The 19911-nt window shown below is 38.6% G+C and overlaps 1 protein-coding gene across 3 annotated transcripts in view; it reads right to left on the bottom strand.

The window, feature by feature from the left end:
• The window catches only part of GPSM2 (G protein signaling modulator 2), a 52419-nt gene extending 34417 nt beyond the window's left edge, over positions 1-18002 (bottom strand). The window contains exons 1-2 of one of the 3 annotated variants that reach the window (XM_061633904.1): positions 17983-18002; positions 3112-3414 (exon numbers count right to left, since the gene is read on the bottom strand). In XM_061633904.1, coding sequence (XP_061489888.1) covers positions 3112-3170 — 59 coding nt within the window. In that variant the 5' untranslated portion in view covers positions 3171-3414; positions 17983-18002. The other 2 variants (XM_061633903.1, XM_061633905.1) reach the window with 2 other exon arrangements.
• Between the last annotated feature and the right edge of the window lie 1909 nt (positions 18003-19911).

The raw sequence follows: 19911 nt of genomic DNA, 5'->3' as shown, positions 1-19911 counted from the left end.
TTCACAAGAATAAAAAAGTATACATAAGTAATATGCAATAGGGGTTATATATAGCTAGAAGGAAAAGAGCTGTGGAGTCATGCAAAGCACAAAAGGCAAATTCCACAGTACTTGAATTGTTCGCCAAAGTTAGTCCCAATTCAGAACAAGGCAGCTTTGTACACACAATTGTGTAGTGGATGAAGAGTGCCTAGCTGAGCAGTGGATATTACACTGAGATGCCTATGTGATAATCCATGTAAACGCATATATATTAGAGATTATGGATGTGATCTTTCCTTCACCATTTAACAAACTTTTCTGAACACAGTAAAACATATCTATGTGCAGAAACTCATTATTGTAGGCAGATTTTATTTGCTTTTAATAGGGTTTGCACATAACTGCTTTTTTTGAACCTTTTGATCCAGTAGTTCATATGGTAAACTACACCATAGTGGTTCATATGTGGTTTATATGAACTACAGGATCAGATGCATACATTTGCTCTACCTAGAACAATTCTATTCATTTCAGATATGGAAATCCCAAATAGAGATGGGCAATTACTTGCCTTCCCACCAATCCATCTTCATTTTTGTGGCTATCACTGCAAGGCTATTTCCTACCCTTGCCCTTTAAGCACTGAAATTTACCATCACCAAAATGCCTCACTATGTTTCCTATTCAGAGGGAATACAATCCATTACTATGGTGACTCTCTTGACTTTCTATACTAGAAGAGCACACACAGAGAACGGCAGCACTAGCAGTAGATATTGCATAACAAGGGGGGAAAGGAGCAAACAAAGCAGGAGCTGAGTGGCTATCACGTGAGTACCTATTTGCTATGTGTACTAGTGATGGGCTCTGTTTCTGCAATAATTGGATTTGCCATCAGATTATTATTTCTGATATTCTCTATCTTTGCGGTGAGAATTTTGTAGCAGCAACTCTACCCACCTGATTTCCAATTCATTCTACTTTTTGTCAGATTCATTTTTTAAAAAAATTTGCTTTGAAATCATCGATAGTATGAGCGATACTTTTATTGATCTACTTTATACATGAGCTCTTCAACTGTATTCCCTTTCATTGATGTCAATGAAATGTTGATTGTAACTGACAGACAGAAAGCAGCAGGGGGCAATGAGGTGTTGACTGTAAGCAGCAGGGGGAAGACAATGACTTATCTGCCTTTATCTGCTCCGCAATGCACTTGAAAAGGAATGAAAACAGGCAATAATTACAGAGTTGAGAATAAAGATTGATACAGTGGAGACTCATGAATAAATAACAATTATATCATCGATAATTCTCTGCAAAGCAAAAAAAATCAAAGACTGGAAAAATGAAAAGGTATCAGAGGAAAAAGGAGTAAGATTGTTAATGACCACCAGGGGGCCACACTTAAAAATGAAGGGTAAAAAGGAGAGGATTCCATCCCTAACATGCACAAACAAATTGTAGGAAGTACCATCTATTTTCCAGGGAACATTTCTTTCAAACAGGTTCATGCATTATCCTTCCTCTATTACAACTGTATGTGTGTGCCCACCATTAAGAGATGTCAGAAGATATTAAAACTGTAGACTCTTGAATCAGTTTCCTGAAGATTAACTTCACAGGGAACGTCTACCTTTCACATTATAATTTCATTTCAGAAGGACAAACAGAAATAGTTCTCAAAATTATCCCTCCTCATGCATCCAATTTCTTCAGCAGAACACACAGACCTAAAGTCAACACAGGCATGCTTAAGTCCACTGAAGTCAAACTCTGTGTTGGATTTAGTCAGAAGATTGGCATGTCCCTGTCTAATTCACCAGAGGGGGGTGCCATCCCATTCTTGAGGAATGTCCCCCAGCAGCATCAAAGAACAAAATTTCAAACACAGTACCATCATTATTCTCCAAAACGTGCCCGAATATACTATATTAACAAACACCCTAAACAGAGAAGGGAAATCCTGCAGCTTTTAATTAATCTTCCACAACTTTCTTGTATATACTTCCACTAAACAGACATCTATTTGCTTAATAAAACATAATGAGTTAGAGCTTGACTAAGTCAGCTGGACTTAGTTCCCAAGGAAATAGGTGCAACTAACTTGGTCTGGATTTAATTCAATTCAAAATCCACAGAAAGCCATTCTCAAGGAAAATATTGCCACCAAAGCATTTTCAATCAGTTTGCAACAGATATTGCTGTTCCCAGAGTCTACAAGTACCTAGAAATGAAGTCAGCATGAACTGAACTGTAACTGTGAAATTGACTAGTCACTGCACATACTAGAACAGAGGTGGGGAACCTCCAGCACATGGCCCAACAGGGGTTTTGGTCCACAAGTCTGTTTTCCCCAAACATGCACCTGATATCAGGTATTGGATATCAGGAGCCTTAAAGTCTTGAAAGCTTTTAAAAAAATGTTTTTAAAGATGTTTTGTTTTAATGTATTTTAACGTTTGCTTTTATGATGTTTAAAGTCTTTTCAGTGCTTTTGTTTGCTGCCCTGGGCTCCTGCTGGGAGGAAGCGTGGGATATAAATCAAATAATAAATAAATAAAGTGAGTTCCCAACAGTGCAATGGCAATGAAAAGCAGGTTTTCGGCTCTCCCACCATTCTACTGATGGTTCTATGGGGAACTTGCTTGTGTAGCTGACACCTACAAAAAGCAAAGACTCCTAAATGGCTATGTACAGCTTGCAACATGCTTTACACAGGAGTTCCAAAGTGCCACAGAAAGCTCTTTGGTAGCTCAGGGCTTCCCAAAATGCTGGGCATATGGCTGGCAGCGTTCCTTGTACTGGAGCTCCCTCCTGACAGCCAATTGATTGTCGGGTGAATGCAAATCACTATACAAGTGATTTTCACATATGGGCAGAAACAACATGGAATGACATGTGATTGACAGGTGGATTATCCCACCCATCAAAGTTAGTCTGCAGGGCTGGCTCCAGATAAGGGTCTGGTCCACGGAGCCAAAAAGGTTCCACATCCCTGTGCTAGAACAAAAATTAATTACACTAAAGGCCTCTATGTCTCTGGTAAAAGGAAAATTTATTTACGTGTAAGCCTTCTTTTGCTAACCTTTTAGAAGTATATATTAAAAAATCAGTGCATGTGCTTACCTGTAACGAACATGAAATGAATGGCCTTCACACATGTTTAACAAAACATTTTCTTCCATTCAGTTCCATGATGAGTAGGGGAGAAAGAGCTATGTTGCATGCAGGAGAACCAGTAGGTTACGAAGAAGTGGTTTACAACAATATCCCAATTAGTGTATTCACAAATTGGACTTAATAAATTGTATGTTCTTGTTTCCAGTAGTCTTCTTTATTAACAATAAAAAAAGAGATCCTTGTCAGACACCACTTAAGTATTCAGAAATAAGATGACGGTCTGTTTCTGTGGCTCCGTAAGCTGTATTTCTGTAAAGGGAACAAAATATGCTATTGTTTCAAGCTTTTTTTTTTTATCATCACAGCAATCCAGAGCTAATGCAAAAAGGAAAGCTAGCTTTGCTGAGCAGAGACAAATAATGCAAATATGTATTTTTTATATAAGCCAATTTTCATCTTATATTTTGTATTCAGGTTAGATACCCAAGTACAAAAATACACATACCTCTCTCATGCACTGCGAATAGCATACACACATACATATGTGCACATGCCCTTTTTTTCAGATATAAGGGCCACATATAAGTCAGCATTTAAGAAAACAAGAAATTACTTGGTTCATACTTGAGTTCTAGCTCAAGATATCAGATACAGATAACTTTTTAACATTTGCTTTACTTGTGACACAATTTCCATTCTGGTTCAATTCTAGATATGTTTACTCTGAATACCACCATTTTCCATCAGATTTATTTTGAAGTATGCATATTGAAATCCAGCTTTACATTTTACCCTGAAAAGAGCCTACAACTGAGTTGACAACTGAATCAAAAAGCATTTAAATCATATGATGGTTACCTCACATACAGTGATAATTTTGCTGAAGCAGTTGTTTCTGCTGTATTCAAAATAACCAATTTCTTTCCAGAGAAACAATACCACCATGAGACAGGATTAGAATGGTAACAGTTAACTTAGGCATGGTGTGTGAAAGACTATTATTGAGAATAGCTGTCAGAGCAATTTGAGCATAGAATGTAGTGCTAAGTACAGGAATCACCTCCGTCCCCCCCAAAAGAAGTTTAGTAATGGTTGATATCAGGCTAGAAAACCTCCCCAAGTAGGCTGAAGTTAACCTTACAGAGATCCTCCTCAAAGAAGCTAACACCCCAGCAGAGGCAGTTGAGATAATACCCAAAGGCTCTTGGTAAGAGCTTAAACTTTTTTTGAATTTCCATGTTGGGAAACTATGAACAACCAGAGGTGGTGGGGAGAGAAAAAGCTATGAACACTTCAATTGGGAAGAAATTTGCACTTTGTAGTCCCTTCTTGAAGAGACTGAGATATCAATTTATCAAGGAGACAAAACAAACTATATGGCAAAGCACCCACTACTGTGGCTTTGAGTCTGTGTTTGCTGAAAAAACATTGGAGATAGAAGGTAAATGTCCATACTGTTTGGCTAGAAGAAACCAAAAATATCCTCATTTATAAACTAAACAGATGATCCTAGTGATATCCGAGATGGTATTTTCTGAATCACAGGCACTTGGATTCAGGAAATGCAAGCCTGTATATCACCAGGACCATCCACATAGCTCATATAGGTGATCTTCTGATTTATGTTGCCCAAGAACCTATGTTGTGCAATCTGTTTATTTCATACATGAGAATATGGTGGTTTTAATTACAGACATATATAATTACATATAAAATACCAACTAACAGTCATGTGTTTATAACCTCATGAGTAAACTACTGTAATGCATTCTATGTGGGGCTTCCTTTGGGACTGATCCAGAAGTTGCAGAAGGTGCAGAACGCTGTGGCCAGGTTGTTGAGTGGAGCAGCTGGACACACACATATTACACCTGTGCTGAGGAAAGTTTATTGGTTGCTGATCAACTTCCAGGCTATGCTCAAGGTGTTGCTGTTAACACATAATTCACTTAACAACTCGAACCAATTTACTTGAAAGACTGTCTGCTCCTGTATAGACATGTAAGATCGCTCAGATCACCTGGGGAAATTCTACTCATTGTCCCACACCCTATAGAATATCATAGTGTGCTAACCTGAAAACAGACATTTTCTGCTACTGCCTCTGTATTATATGGAATGCCCTTTCATCTGCCATACACAAAGCAGCAACCATCAGTTGCTTCATATGTGTTATAAAGGCATATCTTTTTGCACAAACTTTCCCTGACCCATAAGATCAGACCCTGTTTTTATTTGTTTGAATTCCCTGAATTCCCATTTTTGTTTTTATATGCTTTTATATTGCTGTTAGTGATTTTATGTTGTACTTTCATTATTATTAAATTTATATCTGACCCTTCCTTCCAGTAAACAACAAAACTAAGAACACTCTAAAATATCATAAAACAGACTTTAAAATATGTTTTAATGATGTTTATTGGTTTTACTTCAGAGATTTTTAAAAATATCTTCTTGTTCTGAAATTGTTTTAAGGGGTGCTTACCAACTCTGAGTAAGCATTTTTTAACTAATATTTTCAACAACCCAAAAACAATTTGCCAACATTCAGTTCAGAATTTTTTTTAAAAAAGGTCAAAAGGTTAATTGCACAAAATTAAAATTCACACACACACACCACACACACACACCACACACACACTTTAGTGCTTGTATTGTGATTTGTTTAAACTACATTTTCCCATTACATCCTGGTTTCATATCATAGCTTGGAGTTCAAGATTAAACATTCAGATGCAATGGAACCTGTGGCTTGTTTAAACTACAATACAGCCACCAAAACTGATGTATGAGAGAGGAGCAAGCATGTGTCCATGATGCTAATTTCTGGCTTAATGAACTATACAGCAGCAGTCCTCGAACTGTGGCCTATAAACCACTGGTAATCCAAGAGCTCTATGAAGAAAGATTGTGGAACAGTCGAGAATCTCTCTACTTGGCTCTCTATTATTTTTTTCCCCTGATGACAGAAATAGAGGCCACTTTTATCAGGGGTCAATTACTGAACAGACTAAGGCTGCAATCCAATACATGTCTACTCATAAATTAGCTCCATTGGGGGGGGCATGGCTAGGTGAGCCACAAGATGGCCGTTTAATCTCTCAGCACCTCTTCTCCCTGGAAGGAAAAAACCCCTTTTTGCAGCATTTAGCCACTGAAACGTGCAAATATTGATCCTCTTGGCTAATAGGGCATGATATCTTCCTATATTAAGACCAAAGAAGGAGTGTTAGAATGCTGTTTTTGCCCAATTGAACTGGATTGTCCTACTCACACAAAAGGCCTCTAACAGACAGCATGGCATCCGGCCATCCTAAATTGGCATGAACGTCTCATGGCAATATGGGACAAAACACTTCTAATTTCAAGGAAGAACTGGCTTCACAATTAGAAATATTGGCGAAAAAACTAGGAGGAACCTGGATGGCGGCAATAAGACCCATAGATGACAAATCAAAAACAATGAATTCTCGGCTGGAGGAAATTGCTGCCACAGCCTCAGAAGCTATGCACATGGGCTTGATGAACTCAGAGGTCATATTATTCCTGAAACATGAAAATAAAATTCTCAAAAATAAGCTGACAGAATTGGAAAATCACAGCCGTAGTTCAAACCTGAGATTTCATGGAATTAAAGAAAATGCAGAAGAACATTCACCCTCAGTGACATCCTTTATAGCAGGATGGCTTGCTTCAATTATACCTGACCGAGAAATAACAGCTGAAGACTTTGATAGAGCTCATCGTGCACTAACTAGAAAACCTAAGGACTCTGCTCCACCGAGGGACATCATAGTTTGTTTTTCACGATATGGGAAAAAAGAACTTCTGACAAAAATAAAAAAGATGAAAGACTTAATTTTTGAAGGAAAGTTAATAATGGTCCTCCAAGATTTAAGCCCCGAAACCTTGGAAAAAAGCAGGGAATTCCACCCTATCACAACCCGGTTGCAAGCAGCAGGTATTTGCTACAGGTGGGACTTCCACTTTTTGTCTGATTGTTCCACGGAATGGACAAATAGTAAACACAACCACAATAAAGGAAGCAATGTCCATACTGCAATTATGCAACATAGAAGGACCTAAGAACTCAGACTTAAGACCTGAAGATGAGGACTAAGAAGTAAGGAATCAAAATAAGGAGGGAGAATAGCAAAGAAACCAACCAGGAAAACAATTTCACAAAAGACTCATCACAGTGGAGGGGGGTGAGTCAACAAGAGGCATCAGGCACATCATGAGATTCAGGTGTCATGGTCGACTTCACAGATACATTTCAAGTGGCAAGAAGATAAAATATGAACACTTTAAAAACTATTAGCAATTCCAGTGGTAGTATTAAATATGGTCCCATCTTTAATTAATGCAGAAACAGGATTAATAAGAATTACAGATCATGCTACAATCTCAATAACTATAGAAAATACACAATTCAATAAAAAACCCTTTGACTGGAAATTGAACCCTATATTACTCATCATGCAGTGAAGTAGAGACATGATCCAAAACGCTTTAAATAATTATTTCAAAGAAAATTATATCCCAGGAACACTAATCAGAACTCAGTGGGAGGCCATGAAAGCTATACTCAGGGGAATTCATATAAAAGAACTATATGAAATTAAAAATAGAAATAATTTGCAAATTAATAAACTAGACAAGGAGATAAAAGATCTAGTACAAAAATATGTGAAAACAGATTCCCATCAAATTTATAAACAAATAGAAATAAAATGTAAGAATTAGACGTACTGGAAGTTAACAAAACCATGGTTAACATTCTATACACCAAACAAAGGTCTTATGAGTTTGGTAGCAGAAGCAAACAGGATTAAAGAAAAAAAAAAAAACATACCGTAACTACAGTACAAAAGAAAGATGGGTCAATAATTTGTTCTCCAATGGAAATCAGGGAGACATTTGCTACTTTTTTTAAAAAAAACCTATACCAAAGTAATACTGTAGATCCAGAAAATATTGAGAAATTTATACAAAAAGCAGAACTTAAATCCCTGCAAGATACAGATAAAAGAACACTAATGAAACATATTAGTACAGAGGAAATTGAATCAGTAATTAAATCCCTTAAAACAAATAAAACGCCTGGACCAGATGGTTTTACCAATGAATTTTACAAATGATATAGATCAATATTGATTCCACAATTATAAAATCTTTTTAACGGTATACTTCAAGGTGACGTGGACTCAGTCTAAAATTGTAGTCCTTTCAAAACCTCATCGTGATCCCCAACCGACAGATTCCTATAGACCCATAGCACTACTTAACACAGATTATAAAATATTTACTTCAGTTATAGCCAATAGATTGAAACATACAGTTCCAAAATCAATTCATTCTCATCAATCTGGTTTTGTGCCACGCAGACAAATTGCTGACCCCGTAAGAATTTTAAATCTTATTATTTACAATTAATTAATTGCCCCTAGCCTTTCTATCTTTAGATAATTTTAAGTGTTTGACTGCGTACATTGGCCTTTTTTAATATTAGTAACAAAAAAAATAAATTTTGGTAATGAATTTATAACACTTAAAAAAAATTCCCCAACAATAGCATCTGTAAAAATTAATGGGATTGAGTCACCCTATATTGACATATGCCATGGCACCAAACAAGGATGCCCATTGTCACTTCTCCTATTCCTCTAGCACAACAATAAAATAAAGGGAATTGAAATTGGGAATGAAATACATTTGGTTAATATGTACACAGATGACACAGCCCTACTTACTACAAACTGTACTGGAAAAGCTGTACCTCATATCAAACATATACTGGAAACTTTCACAAATGTCTCTGGGCTTCGGGTGAATCTTAAAAACTCTGAAGCAGTGTTTCCATATTCCCCTTGGGCTCAGAGGCAATTCTCATCTGCTCTCCGAGTTAGATTGTGCCCAAGACAGTTGAGATATTTAGGTATACAGATACATAAAAATATGAATAAACTATTTATGGTTAATTTTAGGCCTTTGTGGTATAGCATAAAGGCAGATATGAACAGGTGGACCAAATTAAAACTCTCTCTGTCTGCTCAAATAAAATAAAGTAAACAATAAAAATGAATGTTTTACCTAAATTAATATTTCTTTTTCATGCACTCCCAGTATATGTAGCTGAAAAACAACATATATTTGGCAAAAGGAACTAAGTCATTTTATTTTTCAGAAAAAATCTCCTAGGATTAAAAAAACCTTTTTTCGTAAATCCAATAAAAGGGGATGGGGAGTCCCACACATAAAATGTTATTATGATGCCAACCAGTTATACCACCTACTACTACAGCTGATAATAGGTGACAAAAAAATGGACTCAATTAGAAAACACTGAAATACAAGGCGTTCCGCTGGGAACATGGCTCCTGAGACTAAAAGCAAATAAAACAATAATGCAAGTCAGCAAAAACCCATTTACAACTGTTTTGCTCAGGATCTGGGGACAATGATCACGACGACTCGTACCTAAACCTTCTCCTTTGTCCCTTTATTCTTTCACCAGGACTTTTTCAATAAAAATAGATATTTACCATGGCAACAGTGGCAGGAACAAAGATTTCATTTAAGAGATTTTTACCCAAATAAAGCTTTAATAAGAGAAAGAAACTTTAAACAAATAGTGGGCCAATCAGGATTTCATTGGCTTTTTGGGAGACAAATTCATGATTTTCTTTTCCGCCCAAAAATCAAAGCACAAGCAATATCAAACCTATAATCTTTCAAAAATATAATTTTGGCAGCACAAAACGGAGAAATGGAGATTATCTCTAGAGTATATAACCTACTTTTAGATACGGGGTCAGAACAGCTAACAGGACTCATACACCAATGGGAGGGAGATTGGTTGACAGAACTGGATGAGAGAGACTGGGAACAATTATGGAATAACTGTTTGATATCCACTTCCTCCCATCAAGTTCGGGAGATAATATTAAAAATTGCCCATCGCTGGTATGCTGCTCCAGTATATCTATCGAGGGTGAACCACACCCTCTCCCCTAAATGTTGGAGAGAATGTGGTTCAATTGGTACATACCACCACACGTGGTGGACAAGTGAAAAAGTTAAAACCTTTTGGAATGCTATTTTCAAACAAATTAATCAAATAACCAATCAAGACATCACTCAAATACCACAACCTGCTATTTTAAATCTATTTATTGATTCCAATAAGAACATACAATGTAAAAACTTGATAAGCCATCTACTTATGGCAGCACGTCTCACAATTGCCAAGCACTGGAAAGACCTAAAGGGTGCTTCAATAAAATATTAGTCGCAGAAAGTATGGCATACAGCGCTCATGGAAAAATTAACATCTAAGCTCCGAATACCAAGGTAAGAGTTGAAGAAAGAAACCTTTGTGGACTCTTGGTACCCTTTCATAATGTATGAAAGCCAAACAGCACACGGATGGACCCCACCAACAGAATATGTGGCCAGTTGGAATGTTTAAACCATAAAATACTTTAATTTAGATAAGGTTCCATGTGTCTATTTATTTTCTAGTTTTGTTAACATATCATTATTATAATAACGTACTTAAGTACATGTAGAATATACCACTGCTTGGGAGGGGGGAGGGATACGGTTTAGGGGGATATAGTAAATATAAGACAGTTTAGTAAGTTCAATTTTTTATATATGGACTGCATTTTAATTATTGCTGCTGTGCTAAAGATTTGTAAATTTCAAAAAAAGTAAGTACATATAAACAATAAGTTAGCTCCATTGGATTCAATGGGACTTACTCCCATGTGTGTGTTGGACTGCAGTCTAAGACTTTGACCTGGGTCCCATGATTTCCGTAATATGGCTCTGGTGAACTACTTTTTTCCTAACATTTTACCAGTTACACAGACCTTTCTCAATGCCTTGGGTAGGACCCATGATTTTTATAATACAGTGCTGGTTTTGACAATGGTTTCAGCACTGAAGAAAAAATATTAAAATATGAATTATGTATGTACTTTGATTTGTTGAACAAAAAAGTTTATTAAATGATCCACTGAGACTCCCAGCAATTTTCAAGAGGCCCATGAAAAATTATATTTTGCTGGAATTGTTACATCCAAACACTTATATACAACACAATCAATGTTTTAGCTCTCAGAAGATTAGTGCTAGGAATGGGAAATGGACTGCCTTCTATTCAGAGGGGGTTTACCATTGCCTCCCTCTGAGGCTAGTCCTCCCCAGCTGGCTAGGGCCTGCTCAGCTTGCCACAGCTGCACAAGTCGGCCCCTTCCTTGTCTGCAACTGCCAGCTGGGGGGTAACTGGGCTCCTTGGGACTCTGCAGCTTGCCTATGGCTGCACAGGTGGCAGGGCATGTAACCCCTGAGACACTCACTGTGGGGGTGACCTTTAGCTGGCCCTTGACACCCAGGAGACACGAGCGGGGATTTGAACTCACACTCTGGACTCCCAGCCAGGCTCTCCTCCCCACTGTGCTATACCAAGTGCTAGGAACCAAACAGCCACCAAAGGCATCCACTAGCATAGTGGAATTTTTTATTTTCTCCTCTTTGAATGGCTAACTTCCATGCCAAGCCACAAACTGTTATTGAAACACCGCTCAGTTTCAAAACCAATTTGGTAAATAGCAGCCCCCTGCGCTATGAAAGCAAAATAAGGCTAAAGCCCCCTTCAAGCTCACGGAACAAATTTAATGAGTTGTTGAATCTTGACCAATGAAAAAGGTTGTGCGGGGAATTAGGTATAACTAAAAATAAGTACAAACATTTAAATTATAAAAGTACTACAATAATTATATTCAAAGCTTCTAGGCAAGTGTATATATAACACTGGTAGCTTCACTTCACCACAATATGTAAGTACATGTCAGCACTAAGATATCAATTTACCTTCCCAAAAATAATCCCACATGTTGTGTTTAGCGTTAACTCTATATATTACTGTCATCAGAAAACAAAACAATTTCCAAAACTATTCCAACTCTTCTTCTTTGGTTCTTTTTAATACCATTTTGTGAAAATAGCTAAGGATATGTGAAAAGTAATCCCCACTTGAACGTTCTAGCCCTCAAATCACTAAAATCTTACTCTCTAATTTAACCAAAATAGATTTCAGAAAATATTCCAAAAATTGGAAGCCAATATACTGTACAAAGCTTCATAAAAACAAAAACTACTTCTTAAAACGCCAAAACTAGATGTGCATGAATTTAGTAAACAGATGAGAAATGAATATACAATCCCATTATAGGTTAACATTACCTCTCAAAAAAACACTACTGAAGACAACATTCTGCACATTTTGTACACAATCTAGACAAAATTTAGCACTTTTGAACTCCTCTGATCTCAATAAAACAGAATTAAGGTACTAAACTGTTAATGTTTTGTATGCTTTCCCCCAATGGTAAAATGATTATGTCTTACCAAATGATTATGATTATATTTTTAAATGTAAGTCGCTTGGAGACTTTTTAGGTGACAATCAACTAATAATTCTAATAATAATTCCAACTCAGTTCCAGTTAATATTATAGCAGCTGCATTCTATACTAACTGAAGTTTCTGAACAGTTTTCAAGGGCAGCCCCCACATGACACATTACAGTAGTCAATCTGGAAGCATACCAGGGCATGAATAACTGTAGCCAGATTATCCTCATCCAAGAAAGGCCACAGCTGGTGCACCTGTCTGAACTGGTAAAAGGCACTCAGTACCACTTCAGGCTCCAGTGACAATGCTGGATCTGGGAATAACTACGGTACAAACTGCAGATCTATACAACCCACCTATCCAAATCAGATTGAACACCATTTCCTTAAAATTATGAACCATCAGCCCATAGAGTCTCCCTCTTCAACTTATTGGCCCTCATCCAGCCCAGTATCAAGTCCAGGCAACCCTTCCACTCACTTGACTTTGCTGCTAAAGTAAGTAGATTAAAGTATCGTCAGAATACTAATTATTGCAGGTCATAGGCTTGTTTGGATTCCCAGTAAAAAAATCCCATACCACTTAGCTTATGATAATGTTAATTTAAATTGCTCCCTAATACCTCTTTCTCACGTCAAATCAACTTCTCAATAGCAGGCAAAACCCTCATGCTCCATTGAGCTGTATGCAGACTGGTTGCACATTCAAATGATTGAAACGTTTAAAAAAATTGCACATGAAGGAAGACCCAAGTCAGTGCAGGCACTCTCACATTTGATGCTAACTTTTGTTTGTTCAACCTCCTCAGCCACAAGCTCAGGGAACAAACACACACACCAGGGATACACTGCAACATTATGTTGTGGGAACCAACTTGTATATACTAACAGCAAAGTCATTATCCAAGGGTGCATTTTTATGAAGCCAAAATAATCCACAGGAAGGAGGTATCAACCGGTTATGGTAAACCTCAAAAGTTTGTAGAAGTTTGCAGTAGTACAATTTTGGTTAAAAGAAAAATCTCTAAGGGGGAAGAGACCCAAAAACAAGTGAATATACTCTCTGATCATGGAATGTTGACCAGCTTTTCAGAGGAGGGGATAGCGTGATGGAGAATCCTGAAAAAAGACATGACTAGCTGGCACTGTGAACAGTAATACTCCACACTAACATTTTCTTGCAAGTCCCATTTGTTTAAAATGTCTTTTAATTTTGTGGATGCTGTTTTAAATTTTGGTAAACTACTGTAACTCTCACTCCCAACCCTGTGGTCCTAATGCTGTTTCACCCACCCCAGCTATTTATATTTTTAAAATATGTATTTACATATCTAACATAAAGTCTAGTTTAGCCCTAAACTAGCAATGAATTCATTCCAAGTTATCACTCGGCTCATTAATGTCCTCAGAGCATAATCGATCTAGAGAGACAACATCAACAGTATCGCACAGGGATCATTTAATTATGTCAATTCAACCAGAAATTCAAGGCTAGAGCTTTCAAACAAAGGGAATGCAAAAGAACATGTAATGTGTCTCAGACATTAAGTGGCTGGTTGCAGAAAGCAGTAGAAACAATTAGTCTTGTTTCTCTATAGCAAACCCGTAATGTACAGAGACATTATTGTCTTTTGGCTGGAAATGACAACATTGTTGTCATCATGTATTTAAAGTCCTCTCTCAATTTACCACGGATAGTAAATAGTTTTTTTTAGAAAATGATAGCATTATTACTCTAACAAGAACATAAAGATCACCATAACATACAACATGATACTCAGCCCTGGCTTTGTGCGCATGATTATAATATTTTCCCCCATATCTATGGAAATGTTTGTGTTAAGGCAAGCAAGATAAAGACCACAAAAGAACACAATGCTAAGCATATCCAAGTCCACTACCTTCAACAGGCTTGAGCAGGGTGCTGGATTGTGGCCAGACTGTCAAGTACTTTGCACTTGAGAAACAATAGTAAGTAAGAGCACTGAAGACCAGATCCAACTCTAACTAATCCATTTAAAAATATTCATAAACACACATCATTAATAACTCATTTTAACCTAACTTGATGGATATAGTCAGTCTGGTTCCTATCCAGGTTTCAGCTAAAAGATTTCCAGCTTGGCTTGCAGCACAGTTAAGGAAACATTTTCTCCCAGACAGCCACAAACAATTAAAGAAACATCTTTTCCACAAAGTTAGGCAGACCTGTCTATCTTTGCTTTATCTGCCCCTCAGTTTTATTACTGCTTTTTGCTGTAGTATTTTGCATTGGCAGTAGTAGGACTGGATCCTCAGCAAAGGTATGCCAGAGACTGTGGGAAGTTTCTTCCTGAAGTCACATACTGTATTCCTTAGTGCACAACCTTGTTTCATTATATTGAATAAAAACATGTTTATTACATTTAATAAATATGTTTAGTTAGTAAGCAAATACTTTTTAAAAAATTTCATTTTGACAGACAGGTACTTTAAGTCAGGTTAGCTGAAGGCTCGTTTACTCCCACCTGAACCTGCCTGTGCCAAAAGATCAGCGTCAGAGACCCTGCTTGTTGGCCTGTAGTTAAGATGTTAGGCACTAGGGCCTTCTCAGAATGGCCCTGCTCTGCAGAGACTCTCCTACATAAAAGCTCACAGAAGCCATCATACCACCAGTATCTCCTATGGTGCCCACAAAAGGTCTCAGTATATATCCCCTCTAAAGGAGGTATGTTCAATGTTGGAGAGGCTATGGATTTTAAATGCCGACATTTCACTGGATGCCATGATTGGATACCCACCCTCCCATCCATTCTGAACAGAAGAGAAGTGCAACAGCTTCTCTCTGTGATCAGGCACGTCAGTGGTTGATATGTGCCTTTTCCCCCACTAATGGGGGAGGGGGGGTTACCTGATCATGTTGTGGTCCTGTCTTGATGTTTTTGATATGGTACCCCTTTTATGTTATGGCATACTCCCACAGCTGCTTTTTTATGACTGGCACCAAAGGCACTTTCTCAGAATTCCTAATGTGCCTACCATGTGCCTACTGCCTCAAAAAGGCTGGCAACCCCAATGGCTTAATCCATGAAACTTCCTCCCAAAGAATTTACAGTTAGTCTTATCCTGGCCTCCAAAAGAGCTCTGAAGACCTACTTGTTTTGTGTAACAACTAGATGATCTTATTGAATATAATGATAGGCTTATTATTAGCTTGATGGATTATAGTTCTGTTCTGGTTTGAAGTGTGGTTTAAATGGTTTATTATTATGCATTGTTTTCTTTGACATTACTGATATTTGTAATATGCATTTTTAAACCATGTTATATTATTGAAATTGAAATTTTATCATTTAATATTTGTAGTAAACTACCTTGAAAGGATTTTATCCTGAAAAGCAGCCTAAAAATTTAAAATAAAACAAGAAAAGTCAAAAGGATTTTTTTTCATATTGAATTGTGATGTGCCAACAGTTCTTCTCTTAATAAATTATTCCCCTAAGCAATCTTTGAAGCTGGTTTAGATGGCATAAAAATAAAATAAAATTGTTTCATCACTGATCTGAACATACCAATCAATGAGCAGAACGCATTTCTGCAAGAGATTCCTACCACCTTCAGAAGCAGCTTTTCAGAGGACTCAAGTGACTATTAGGGTAAGGAGGTCACTGGAAAATGCACGTCATGGATGAGGTCCAATATTTCCCTCAGTAAAACCTCACTGACTGCAATGGGCACTGCTGGTTTTTTACTTATAGCTCTTTAACAGACAGCAAGTGAGTTCAGCTCTCAATGTTTGTATGCTGGAAAAAATGCTACTGGTAAAAAGTGCATTAAAACATTCAACTACACTATATATATTCAAAATAATATTTAATACTGAATAACACTAGAAAAATAAAAGCACTTTTGTTTAAATAGATCTAGAGCATTTAATACTATTTATATACATAACTAAGAGAGCCGGTGTAGCGGTTAAGGTGCTGGACTACTGCTAGGTTCATAGACAAGAGACACTTCTCATTGAGTATTCGTAGAATACAGCCTGCACATTTCGCCTTCACAAGAAAAAGTGTTAGAAACTTCCTTTTTAAACAATGAACAAAACCTAACATTCAGAGAAAGGGCTGGAGTATATGAGGCACCAAAAGCCAGTGTGGTGTAGTGGTTAGAGTTTTGGACTATGACCTGAGAGCCAAAGGTTTGAATCCCCACAGCGCCATGAAGCTCAGTGGGTGACCTTGGGCCAGTCACTGCCTCTCAGCCTCAGAGGAAGGCAATGGTAAACCCCCTCTGAATACCGCTTACCATGAAAACCCTATTCATAGGGTCGCCATAAGTCGGGATCAACTTGAAGGCAGGCCATTTCCATTTTTTCCCATACACATAAACAAGTACCTTCATTAACAGAGAAAAACAAGAACCTATCTCACTACATTCTTGCAATAAAACAATACCAAAAATATTACATATACAGAAGGCACTCTACCCAATTATTTATGCCCAGGTGACAGAATAGCTCCTCTGTATCCCAAAGATGTATCAGTGACATCCAAGTAACTTTATGAAAGGGCAATTTCAAGGCAAATAAAGTACCATGCCAGTGTGAAACACAGCCTAGAGACAATGGCAGAGCCTGAGAAACTGAGGAGGGAGGGCATCTAGCAGCTATATTCATTCAAACTAATGTAGTATTTCTATATAACGTCAGGGTTTTCCTATTGATTTTCTTTGATATGAGAGGGAACCTAGTTTTGCTGCTTTTCTGCATCTGGTATTTGAGTGTTTCGTTTTTCTGTACCTAGACATACGAACGTCTTCATGGATAGATAGATAGCTACATGTCTCACACCTGATATTTCTGATTAATAAGTTAAAACAGCCCCTTTCTAGCCAATAGCCTCACGCGAATCGATGCCTAACCTCGTACGGATTTCCTCAAAATGGCTCCCTTTTAAAAAAGCTCCGACTTCTTACAAGTACCGTGGCCACTCGTTTTCCCCCACCGCCCTCACCCACTACATCCTCAGGCAGATTCCGCTTTCTTCCCAACAAAGGCCTCCCGCTCATCCCCACATTAACAGGCCCCTCCACATTACCAGTTGCGGCTGCGCCCCCGAAAAGGGACGGTTCCCACTCTTCCCTCGGCTCACTTCAGCCACCCTGGACAGCTCGCAGACCTCCTCGCACTCAGCACTTCCCTCTCCGAAACCTTTCGGCTCCTGCGCTATACTGGGGGGTAACGGCCTTTCCCAACGCTTTAAGGCAGCACCCCAAAATCCCAGAAAAGAGGAGGGGCACCCCACTTCACTCTAAACCATCCCAGCCAATAGCATTCTGCTATCGAACCCTTCCACCCCCATCATGCCTCCTAGATGAGTGACAGAGAAAAAAACGGCTGCCCGCGAGCTCGCGGTGAATAGCGCATGCGACCAGCCGAGACGCCCTTTTCTCCCGTTTAAGACGCTGTACGTACACTATGGAATAGTTTCAGCCCCCGCCCGCATCTTTTGCATTGGCCAATGAGAAAACAAGGGAGGGTGGAGTTTATTCGCCCTGCCCATTTCCACGCGTAGCTGGTAGTCACGTGGCCTTCACATGGGTCACAATTGAATTGGAGGAACGTGGTTTTGAGCGCGAGTGGGCACGGAGGTAGTTACCTTTCTCCACCACCACCCCGCTCTTTGGGGGGAAGTGGTTCGGGAACAACTGAGGGGAGTCATCTCAATGATGGGGGTTGTTACTTGGGATGCGCACAGAAGACTGCGAAACATGGATTACTCCACTCTTTAAAATATGTCCGGTTGTTTCAGTACACGAGGAGTGTTGCCTCTAAGCGTGTATGTAGGGATACGAATGGAACAGATCGTTATTCCCAATTATTTAATCCGGAATAAACACGCTGATCTTTCGTATGAAAACGGACACTATATGCAAATCTTCGGTCCCTCAACTATAGAGCGCCCCCAAGGTGGCCTAGAAGGGTAACAGCCACAGAACAAGGAAGAGGCTTGTGGCACCTTAGAAATTTAAACTTATTGGCATAAGCTTTCGCGGACTACAGTCCACTTCATCAGATATGTGAAGTGTTATCCCGAATTTTCATGTATATATAGACATGATTTGGGGGTGGGAATTATAAACAATGAGGTAAGAGGGAAATGAAATGCTTTTTACATAACTGATGAGGCAGATTATTGTCCACAAACGTCTTTAAGGTACCATAACATGGGTACTGCTCTGGATAAAGCCTCAGTTTATCTTTCATGGGTAGAAGAATTCCCTGTTGCTTTTGCACCCAGAAGTTCATGACCTCGTATGAATTGCCAAACACCTAATATTGGCAACATGGGTCAAACTGCCTTTCAGGATTCCATCTATGCAGTAAATAAAAGGGGGAAACCATGCAATTAGGCTAAGGAACGTTTAAAAACTCCTGCCAGAAAATGGGAGAGAGACAGTGTAAGATAATTATAGTTACCCTTCTCAAGCCTTTGGCAATAAGTTCAAATAAATTCATACAGAAAGGGGTGGAAATGGGAACACCCATAAATCTCAAATGGCACACTGGGTGTGCTCATCAGAAAGCATGCTCCCCTGGCAGAAAACATCAGAAGGAAGTTTGTTGTTGACTAGTAGCAAGGGTGCAACTGTGACATCAGTATAACTAATGTTCAGCAATGCTCAAAGACTAGAAGCCATCAACAATGTGGGCTATGCAGTGCTCCTTTCCTATGATCCAAACAGCATGGGCACCAATATTGCAATTAATGCCATGATGTGACTTGTGCACTCAGAGGTTTGGTTGCATTGCCTAAAACAGGAATCACCAAACGTTTTGGACTAGGGGGCACTTTTTGAATTTTGAGAGAGTGCCAAGGATGCCAGTCACAAAATGGCTGCCCTGGGGGACATGGCATAACACAATTCCCACCTCCCACACAACTTCATGTTTACCATTGGAAGTCAGCTATGTCCTGCTGGTCCTGATTATGGAGATAGAGCTAAAGGCACAAGAGCGCTGTTTTGGAGGTCACTGATTCATAGGGTCTCCATAAGTCGTGATCTACTTGAAGGCACATAACAACCACAATCCTAAACCAAACCTAGGCTGCTATCCTGTACCCACTTCCCTGGGAGTGAGCCCAACTAAACACAAAGAGACTTCTGAAGTATATATTTATATCATTGGACTGTAAGTTAAATATACAGTGAATTCTTAATTTCCTGGACATAAGCTCCTGCACAGCAGGTGACATGCCTAAGCCCTCTTTGCACAGTTTTCACATTTTGCATTTGCAAATGCAAAAAAGGGGTTCAATAACATCCACCCACGCTTATGGTATATTAGTATTTGCAGAAAATAACTTCTAAGGAGTACCTGATCTCAGAGAAGCCCACCACA

This window comes from Rhineura floridana, chromosome 6 (genome assembly GCF_030035675.1).
Source record: "Rhineura floridana isolate rRhiFlo1 chromosome 6, rRhiFlo1.hap2, whole genome shotgun sequence".
NCBI classification, from domain to species: domain Eukaryota; kingdom Metazoa; phylum Chordata; class Lepidosauria; order Squamata; family Rhineuridae; genus Rhineura; species Rhineura floridana.
The sequence above is the reverse complement of the archived record's forward strand: the minus strand, read 5'-3'. Positions and strand labels throughout refer to the sequence as shown.